The sequence below is a fragment of the Schistocerca serialis genome, chromosome 1, assembly GCF_023864345.2.
Source record: "Schistocerca serialis cubense isolate TAMUIC-IGC-003099 chromosome 1, iqSchSeri2.2, whole genome shotgun sequence".
NCBI lineage: Eukaryota > Metazoa > Arthropoda > Insecta > Orthoptera > Acrididae > Schistocerca > Schistocerca serialis.
Genome location: NC_064638.1, coordinates 766,002,625 through 766,014,021, shown reverse-complemented (window position 1 = coordinate 766,014,021; position 11,397 = coordinate 766,002,625). Strand labels below are relative to the sequence as shown.

The window sequence follows — 11,397 nt, the reverse complement described above, 5'->3', positions numbered from 1 at the left end:
TCTGCCTATCTTTTCTCCTTTCATACTCGGCGACTTGCCATTGACTACCTTGGCTGGATGGTCAGATCTCTGGTTTGATGAGTCGCTCCCAGTCTTGTCTGATTCCAACCACTAAAACTGGCAACAAGATCAAAGGTTATCAGCATCTCATGGGTGCAAAGCTCGTGTAGTTTTTGGAACAGCAACAATAAAAGTTGCTCCTGCAGAAGCCATGGCAACAGCACTTTCAACAATAGCAGTAGCACATTCAGCTTTTGTAGGATTAACTGCATAATCAGGGTATGTACTCCATACGGGCAGTCGTCAATTTCCCAGTGGACAGCTGCCACCAACTTTCCCCCTTTCAGCAATGCCAGACAGGATTGGGACACACATTTATAGTTGGTGAATCAGCACATCACAGAATTCTAGGTCTTTGATAACCTTCTCCACTGGTTGCTCTTCCTTTCTTGGGCTTCCACGGAGACATTTTTCTTAATGAAGCAGTTAGCTTCCCTCTCAAATCGTATCACACTCAATTTCAAGGAGATGCGCTCAGTGATTTCAAATTATTATTCACAGTGATTCCAAGTAGTCACATCACAACTCAAGTTTCATCAATACTGCAAGCAACATAGTCAGTTGTATCGGTCACAGATGACTGATTTGCAGGGCTTGAATTGCCATTGTGATTTCACTTGTGCGATCTCACCTCAAAAAACCTTGCATGCAGTCACCTTTATTCAAGACAACGTGATAAATCTGTGTAATCCGTCTGGATGATATGTCACAAATTATGCATTCTTTTGAAATTGCACAGGCAGCAATGAGTGCATCATAGCTCGATTGCAAGTAGCAGAATACCAGCTGCCACTGTACTCCCTGGTGGAGCGGAATGCATGTAAGCCTTTTCCCCAATGGAGTCATTGTGATTCATCAATGTATTGATGGCCTCTGAATAGCCAGTCACACCCCGTCACCAAGGGCAGGGGGATCTTCTGTCTTGTCCTGACTGCTTCATAGCACACCCACCTGTAGAATGTCCAGCTTGCTGGGACACTGCTTCCATTGTGGAAAAGATGGGCATCGCCAAACCGTCTACAGTAAGCTGTTGAAACAGTTGGGTTCCATTCCCAATTTCCATCAAGGAACAGTGCATGAACTTCAGGTCTACCAACCTATCGGCTTCACAATTGCATACCAAGGCATCTGTTACCAGGTAGACATGGGAGCTCATGTTTCCTCGATGAATTTCCAAATGTATGCTCATCTGATTTTTCCCTAAATTAGCTCTGCCCTCCCATAAGTCAGTTGTATATTATGATAATTAGACTCCCCTCTGGTGTCAGTTCACAATCACTGGCACATACTTAAACATTGCATGGTTGATGATGCTGCTTGTTGTCAACAGTCACTCATCCAGAAACATTTTCTGGCCTGGATGCCTTCTCATCGTTTCAATATCATTGATGAGGTTCATGTTGTCATTGACACAGTTTCCTTGCAGGAACACAACGAGCTTTGTGCTGCTTTCTCACTTATCTTCAAATCTGGTCTGTGGTGTGTCCCAGATTTCCAGGTTATTATCTCTCTGTGTCCCAACAACATGCCCCATTTCTGCCGGGCATGAACCATTCCAGTCTCCTTACGGGCAGCCTAAAGCAGGAACTCGACTGCCTCTGTGAGGCTGAAGTGACTGAACCTGTTAAATCCAGCACTTGGGCCATGATCCTGCTGGTGGTCAAGAAACCCACTGGCAGATATTTTAAATCAACTATCAATGCCCACATCCAGGTGGAAACGTACCCCATACCATATCCAGAGCACCTCCTCCAAAGCTTGTCAGAGGTAAATATTTTTCTAGGGTACATCTCACTGACATATATTTGCAAATCCCACTGCATGATGACTCACTAAGCATCATGTTTATTTTCAAATACATACGTTTCTCCTTTGGGATCTCTTCTGCTCTGACATTCTTCCAGAGATACTGGGAACAGTTAACCATGTCTATCCCTGCTTGTACAAACTATCTTGGCAACATAATTGTCATGAGCCCTATGTGTCAAGACTACCTGCTTAACATTTGCACCCTGTTTACTATGTTGTGTGATGAACGGCTCAAGTGCTGCTTACACAATTACCAGTTTTTTCATGAGCAAGTGGACTTCCTCAGACACATTATCAACAAAGAAGGGATCCAACCCACTGACTGCAATGTTGCAGTTATTGATCTTCAATCCTGCTGCCTACACTCACAGAAGTTGCATGCTTTTTTTGGGGAAGGTGAATTATTATTCTGCATTCCTCCCTCAAGGGGCCCATATTATGCATCCCTAGACTAGCTGTAGGGGAAGGCATTCAGTAGAGGTGGGGGACAGCATGTGAGCACGCTTTTACTCAGCTGGTGCACCTGCTCTGCTCTGCTCCACGCCTTATGCCCCCCCCCCCCCTTTTCATGTCCACTGGTTTTGGTTGTGGGTGCCCCTCAGCCAGAGTGCATGCAGTGCTGGCACATAGGGATGATGATGATGATGATGATGATGATGATAATACTGAGCAACTGATTGACTATGCATCAAAGATTCTGACACCCACTCAAAAGAACTACTCATAGACAGAAAAAGAAGCTTTGGCAATTATTTTTGGATTGAAGAAATTCCATGTTTACCTATTCAGGGCAAAGTTTACACTCATTACAGGCTGAAAACCACTGGTTGCGCTCTTTGGGCCACACTCCCAGCTTACGAAGTGGACAGCACAACATCTCCACCATTGAGCGCTTTTCCGTAGGTCCTACGATTATACCATTAAATACAAGCCCACAGTACAACAAGCAAATAAGAATACTCTATCTCACTTACCTACAGGACCAGACCTGGCCTTTGACCAACAGGAGATCTCATTGTTCCACATTAACAAGGAATGGTGACGGACCATGGAAGTGTTTCCCTTATACTATTTAAATTTCTGCTGACATGGCATGACCCTATCTTACGGCACACCACGCGCTGTGCACTCCATGGGGGGAAAGGGGGCGCAGGGCACATATGTTTCAAAGAACACTAATCTGAAGCTCCAGGCCTGGGCTCACCTCTCCCATCATCTGTCAGTCATCACAGACATTGTTCTGCTTGATGCTAAGGCAGATATTTGTCCTTCGGCCTGAAGTTATACAGTTTATCCATCGCAGGCATTGGGATTTGTCATGAATAAATGCCCTTACGAGCAGACCTGCTACTGGCCAAGACTGAACAAGGATGTGGAGGCCACTAACACCTGGTATCAGGTTTCTCTGTCCCAATCTTCGGCCATCTGATCAAGCCCTGCTCACTGCTGGGACCACATTCGCCTGCACATTGCAGGTGCCTTCTTAGGTTCTATGTGGCTCACTGTCATGGATGCTCATTCTAACTACCTCTATATAGTCAGTGTGGTGTCCACCACAACTGACTCCATGCTTAATGGATTATCCACATTCTCATCATTGAAAGGATTTCCCAAACTACTGTGTCAGACAACTGTGCATATAATGACGGCTTTTGAACAATTCTATTCCACAAATGCCATTTCCTCATCCTCCAATGGCAAAGCAGGACATATGGGATAGGAACTTAAACAGCAAATGTTAAAATGGGTGGGAATAATAACACCACCACAGCTGCTCTCACTGTGTTCCTGAGCACATACAGGAGCACTGCCACCCACAACTGTAGCCCAGCAGAGCTCCTCCACATCTCCTACATCTCCTCCTCCTACATCTCCTACATACCACAGGCCTGGAAAACACCCAAGCCCAGCACACTGGCTTGTGTAGCAGTGTGGGCACACTTCTACGGGGCAAACGACCTGAGAGGTTTGCAACACCATCAAACCAACCAACTCCGTCCATGCCTCCAAACTGCACCGACTTTGGTGGCTCAATAATACGTGGAATTCTCACCCTCTCTGGTCCCATGAGCACATGAGTATAGCTTGTGCTTCAGGACACCAGCAACAGTTTCTGTGGACAAGAGCACGGGGCTGAATGTCTTGCCACAGCCTCCACCTCCTCGGCCAATGTCACTCATGCCACCAAACCCCAGCACGTTCCCAGGTGCCCTGGGCTCCTCCACCCAGTCAGTAGGCTTCAGTACCAGGACGCTAATGGTGCCAGAAGTTCACCTGGCAAAGCACTTTCCAGTGTGCTTCAAGCCATATGTGCCCATTTAAGACGGGGAGGATCTAGTATCCCAGCTCAGTGATTTTGAAAGCCTGCCAACGGGCATGAAGCTCTATGACAGCCGCTGGACAGCGCAGCTCCATCTGTAACCACGAGCATCGTCACCACTGTGTGCTGACCACAGAGTCATGTCCATATTGCCACCTATCAGTGCTCGCGGCCACCCTTTAAAGCTAGTAGCACGGCGGTTCTGTCTTCAGTTGTGATTCTGTTGCACTCTTGTATTGTTCCTATGCACAGTATGTTTCTTTATTACACATGCGTTGTTTGATTCTTTATTAGAACACAATGTATGATATGTTAATGTTATACATAAAAGTGTATTTATATGCGCATATGAAAGAGACTCAGCTGTCTAAATCTATCATTTGTGTGGAGCAAAACATTTTGTTTCAAATGATGTTCTCAGTGGAATAAACATCTTCTTGTATTGACAACTTAGTGTTGTAAGTGAGCAAATCACAATGCTAACAGAGCATGCATTCTAGTAGAGCAAGGATTTCTGACTCTTTCAAACCAGCCATTGCTGCACATCCAAAACAGAATCAGTCTGCAACTAACAGTGTCTGGTCAATACAACTGCTGCAATAATGCTTGTATCTGCATCGGTATGCAAATCAACAGGAAGTCCATGAATTGCATGTGTGCCACAGAATGGCAGGGCAGCGAGATACATTACACAGTGATCAACCTTGCTGTTCAGTAGTTCAACAATAATGCCCTGCATCAATCCCAATGGCAAGGACAATTCTGCAAGAGACTTCAATATTCACTATGTAGAAATTGTGTCTTAATGATCAATAAACTGAAAATCTTTTTTAGTAGTTATGCTGGAAATGAAGGCATTGAGACAATGTTGCTGATGACTGACACAGTGAACATGTGTCTGTTGAAATAGGGCAATGAAGAAAATACTTTAAATGGATCATGAACAAACCCCTATTTCACACGAGTGTTCATGTCACACTGAACATATGGTATGGGAAGGTAATTGTCAAGCTATACAGTGCTTGGTGTATTTACCTTTCTTACTGACAGAAAGCCCATTATTTGAATTAATTCTATTTGTGACTCTATGGTGTATTCCTGTCACATTTATATTCCTCTGATATTCTATGGTATATGGGAATCGTTTGATTTTTGGAAGATATTACTTTTCTTTGCCAATTAATTTGACAGTATGATACTGTTACATGTTCTTTCACATCATCCCTTTTATTGCTGTAAACAACAGGTTTGCAAAACCACAGCTCTTTCTCAAAGCAAAGTAAGTCCCAATGTCCTGTTACTGGATAATCCATTCAGTTGTGTTCTAGGCGGTACTAAATTTAAGTTCACACAATTGATTTTGAAATTATACAACACCATCTTCAGATGCACTAGTGACTGTCCATTTCAACTGAAATTTTGAAGTACATTAAGTGACCCAACTGCATTTTGGCCTTCATAATGGGTACACAAAAGAACTGGCATATGTTATTCTTACAGCAGCACTACTGATTTTTGATGTGGATAAATTTTAGATTATTTTATGTACTTCAGTGTTTCAGCCGAGTTGGACTTCCAAAAGCACGCCTGAAAACGAAACTATATTGTGAAAATCAATCGTGAATTAACTACCATCAACAAAACAGCTTGTGAATTGTCCAAAAACAGTATATAATGAAACACAGGTGATCATCCCTGCAGTTCTGTACACATGATGACGAATCACTAAAGAACAAAAAGTTACCTTAAATTTAATTTTGGTTGTGTCCATGTCACTGAAATGAACATAAATCTGCTGGAGTACATAGTAGACACCAATTACAACTGGTAAATTTCATGTTTCTTTTAAGTCATAATTCTTAACAAACTTTGAGGGTTGCTGACAACATTGTAATTCTGTCAGAGACAGCAAATGAGCTGGAAGGGCAGCTAAAAAGAATGGGCAATATCTTGAAAGGAGGGTATAAGATGAACATCACCAAAAGTAAAACTAGGATAATGGAACATAGTCAAATTAAATCAGGTGATGCTGAAGGAATTATATTGGGAAAAGAGCCACTTAAAGTAGTAAAAGAATATTGCTATTTGGGGATAAAAATAACTGATGATGGTCAAAGTAAAGAATATATCAAATATGGACTGGCAATGGCAAGGAAAGTGTTTCTGAAGAAGAGAAATTTGTTAACATCAAGTATAGATTTAAGTGTCAAGAAGTCTTTTCTGAAAGTATTTCTAAGGAGTGTAGCCATGTACAGAAGTGAAACATTGACGATAAACAGTGTAGACAAGAAAAGAATAGAAGCTTTCGAAATGTGGTGCTACAGAAGAATGCTGAAGATTAGATAGGCAAATCACGCAACTAATGAGCGGGTACTGAATAGAATTGGGAAGAAGAGGAATTTGTGACACAACTTGAGTAGAAGAAGAGATCGGTTGGTAGGACACATTCTGAGGCATCAAGAGATCACCACTTTAGTATTGGAAGGAAGCGTGGAGGGTAAAAATCTTAGAGGTAGACCAGGAGATGAATACACTAAGCAGATCCAGAAGGATGTAGGTTGCAGTGGTTATTTGGAGTTGAAGACGCTTGCACAGGATAGAGCAGCATGGAGAGCTGCATCAAACCGGTCTCTGAACTGAAGACCACCACAACAACACAATTCTTAACAAATGTAAGGGAATTTCAGATGAAGTTGTATACTGACCTGGAATTGAGTAGAATGACCCACTGGATTACTAGAATTTGTTGGAACCTGTGGAAATGTTGTAAAAGTCTGACATCCAATGGCAGGTCTGGATTGACCATACAAAGGCTGCTGCTGATAACTGTTTTGATTGTTATTCCGAGAATAGTTAGGTAAAATAAAACCAGGTGACCCATTTTGATATATGCCCTGAAACAGAAGTCAAGATTTTGCAAAACAATGATAATGAAGAAAAAAAAAACAACAACAACAACAAAACATTGCACATTTTAATGAACAGTACGGTCTATACAGTTTGGCAGAAAATTTTGTTTTGTTACATAAGTACTGATAAGTCTGATTTTTTTAGTAATTTTGAACAAACCCTTCTAATAGATGCAAAATGAAGAAGTTTGACAGTAGCAATCCAGTGTTACTGTTGTCACACGTTATGTAAATACAGTAAACACTTAAGGGAAGACATTTCAAATGGTGTTTAGAGAAGTTGAAACATAATCATAATTAGGGCAGCTAGCATTGCTATATGACTACATGAAAACTGCAGGCCAACAATCGATTAGTGAGGATGAAAAAGCACAAAAAAAGGAGCAAAGGCTATTTTGTCACAGGGAAAAGTAAAACATACTGTTTTTTCAGGTTTGCATAGGATCATCATTTGATATTTAGAAAAGAGTAAAACAGTTAGCAGCTCTTATTACATAACATTACTGGACATAGTAAGATGAAGCATTAAGTGTCCAGGAATGGTGTGCAAAAACTATGATCTTGCACTTAAGTAATGTTCCAACACGCACATTTGCCACTGTGTTGATAAGTGGATGAAAAGGAATTCGTATCAGTTCACAAATCCCATAATTACCCACACCTTTTACTAATCTAATAAATTAACTTTGATGAAATAAAGTTTCATCAAGGAGAAAGAAACCATAAACAAACATCTGCTCATATTGTATAGACCTATTTCACTTAAACGTGGCTAGTTCGTGAACTATTTTCTCCTCGTGTAACGAACAATCCCTTGCTTACATAGTGTAGTGTAGTTCATCCATCCAGTTGCTGAAGCACTAAGTATGTGCTGTTACCCATGCGCTCTGTGATCCACATCAGTAGTAGCTTGCACTGTCGAGGATATGATGCTCCTGTCTCTCTCAGTATGGTCATTATCAAAGTACTATAACTGCAGGAGGTGCAATGGCTTTACACTGAATGGTATTTGTAAGGACATAGTCAACATGGAAGTTGAGCAGTGAGAAAAAAGTTGCTACAGCAAAGTCTAGTTAAAATTACAGCAGACGGTGTTTTCCCTCGGAAGAAGTTGATATAAACTGAAGGGAAAAATGACAGTACTGCTGTTAGTAAGACCTCTCATTAAAGATATGCTCTAGTTAAAAACTATCAAATATACTTTAGTTGAAAACCATTTTATCTTTTTATTGACAGTAAAGTGGATATTGTTTCTGAAATATATGCACTGAAAGTCGAAAAAATAATACACTTGGCTCATCCTAAAACTAAAGGCAACATTATTAATAATACTTCTGTCATAGAAAAATAGGATGAAGGTGGAAGTAACAAATACACTCAAACCAGTCAGTGATTAAGCACAGTTAAGCAGCTTTCATATGACTTACATTAAGGCATTATTCAGTGAGTAGCTTTAGAATTTAACAAGCAGGAAATATTTTCCAAACCTGTCTTGTCTGTTAAAGTAATTAATGTGGAGACATTCATCAATAAAATTATCAGTGAATGGAAACCAACTCCTATTAAACTATAAACACATTATCTAACACTCTATTCACTGCTGATTCCCAAGCACTTTATGTGCACAGAACTAGATGCATGTTGCAGCCAGGTAGTCACCCTGTTTAATAATTTTATAAATACCTCAAATTCTAGCATCTAAGTAACCAGAGCCAAAGCCACATGTGGAGCAGCAAGTATGGCAGAAGACATCTGCCAGCCAGCTAAGTAGCTGCTCTTTTAAAGTGTTTGCATTGCGGAAAAACCAACTCACTGTGGATAAGAACTGCCCTGCTCCAATTAAGAAGCATACAGAGAACAAGTTTGCTATATTCAACAACATATCAAAGATGCCAGTGTCACACTTAGTGAAAATACTTACACAGGTCTGGCAGGAGCTGCTCAGGGAGACAACAATCATGGACATGTATACAATTCTTGTGCTCAGTAAGATACATTCATGATACAGATTTACAATTCATCAATTCATTCCCTTCACTTTATCAATCTAGTCATTAGCATGAGCACTCCTGTTTTTCCACTGATGCTTCAAGATCAGCCGCCCCCCCCCCCCCCCCCACCTCTGGTCCTCATCCTACACACAAAGAAACATGTACAGAGAGGGCTTTTTAGTTAAATCACATCCCAGAAGTGAGTAACACAGTCAGTAACAAATAATCTGATTCAAGAGAGAAAAATTTTCGACAGTCAATTTGGAGACCATTCAACAGACAGCTTAGTAGGTTTTAGCAGTTTATAGTCCCAAGATGTCTGAACACTGTGCCCCCCCCCCCCCCCCCCTTTCAGGATGCATCAGATGGCCTACAGAGATAAATCACTATTATCACTATTGCCCTTGAGGTCATTCCTGTGACTTTGTAGCAAATGGTACCAGCAATCAACTAATAGATAACAATCACAGCCTGATATTAGCGATCAGGGGGCAGTTCTTTACCAGAGAAGAATCGGACATCACAGAATTAAGCACCAGAACTGTATGCATTATTTTGGTTGGTGATATTCAAGATTGTTCAATCAGCTGTAACCCATGGAAAAAGCCTGCTAAGGAAATTCAAAATGCAACATATTTCTGCAGCTTGCATTTCTGGAAGGTGGTTCAAACTAGTGAGAGACATCAACCTTAGAGGATTCTCTGTCAGCTGGTCAGATAAACCTGATGAAAAAGGAGATGTTTCACTCTTAGAAGTGCAGATTACTCACTCATTACAAGGTTACAATCAGCAGTAGTAAAAATTAGATTACAGAAGATTTTTGCAGTGCTACCTGGATATTCTTCATCAAATGCATGATAAGGGAAACAGAACAGAACACACGCTAGTTGCAGCTGGAACCATCTCTGGTGCTGAGTGGCGATATCAATGCTCACGGCTCAAACTGGAGGGAACATAGATACAGATGGCCTAGGACAAAGCTTTACTAACACAGGACCATCACCTTATAATTCTCAATGGTAGGTCTATAACAATAATGGAAATTCCTGGATGGAAAATATATAAAATAAGGGACTGGTAACCACTCATCTACATTTTGGTTTGGCAAATTGCTGAATTACAATGCACCAGAGGAAGTTACTGTTTAAAGAGTTTGGTAGAAGTTCCAGGATAAAAGATATTACTCCCAAAGAAAAAAATTTGAGGCAATGGATGTTACAAGTTATGAGAGCATAGAGAAGAAATGTTCCTCCAGTAACAAGTGTCGTCCATATCTTTCAGCTGAGTACACCTCTTTTTTGAGGACATCAGTATTCATTGCATAATGATAATTATTTTACTGTATGGGTAATGGCATAATTCAACATTTTGAAACTGGAAATGGGGAAGGCAACGTGAGAGACCATTTTGGTCTAGGGTTCACAGATTTTTTTCTTTTCCTTTTTTTTCCCTTACCAATCTGAACATCAGTTGTCATAAGTGTAATTTTTTATGAAGAGCTGTGTAGAGGACATATTTGTATCTCTTTATGTGTATTAATTAAGACTGTCATGTTATATTACATGTACTTTACACTGCAAACTTGAGAGCTGAAGCAACAACAGAGCCATCTACCAACAATAACCTCGACTACAAATACTGCCCGATACCAGTGCCACTGCTGGGTGCCCAGCTGGTCGCAAATTCTGAAGGCCATTATCATTACTACTGGAAAGAATAAAAGCACTGTTCCTTTTTTCACAGAATTTGTAATAGTTATTAATTTTTTTATTTATATATGAGCTGTAATTCTTCTTTGTAAAATTTGTGACTATTTTTATTTGGAACTTTTAGATCTTAGTTTGACATATGGCAAATAAGCAACTACAAATAGAGCCTGGTCATTTCTCTGAAACAAGACAAATATCAATTTTTGAATTATCTTGAAAAGATTTGTACGCTGACGCTGAATTACAAAATGCAAGACTAAATGGGAAAAAATAATGTTCTCCAATTAAACGTGTTACTAACAGTGTGTTCTGTCCCCAAATGACCTTACTGTTGTTCCCACCAACTAGCATAGTGAATTCAGACAGTAAATTACACACATCACCCCACACTTTAAGCCCATTGAGCAATAAAAGTGGCATATTGTCAGAAGAGAATATTTGTTCCAGCATTCTGCAGGCACAGGCTGGTTGCAATACAGATAACTGGTGTACCACAAAGAGTGATTGAAATGATGGCGCGACTGGAAACATACTTCAAAGTTGAAGCACACGTGACAGTAAAATTCTTGTAGATGTCACATATAAACTGCAGATGGATT

General features: G+C 40.6%; 1 protein-coding gene across 1 annotated transcript in view; it reads right to left on the bottom strand.

The window, feature by feature from the left end:
• LOC126482357 (uncharacterized) overlaps positions 1–11,397 on the bottom strand; it is a 238,508-nt gene that overhangs the window by 38,126 nt on the left and 188,985 nt on the right. Inside the window, exon 12 of the mRNA XM_050106441.1 lies at positions 6,895–7,083. Within this exon, the coding sequence (XP_049962398.1) occupies positions 6,895–7,083 (189 nt within the window). The remainder of the gene's footprint in view (positions 1–6,894; positions 7,084–11,397) is intronic.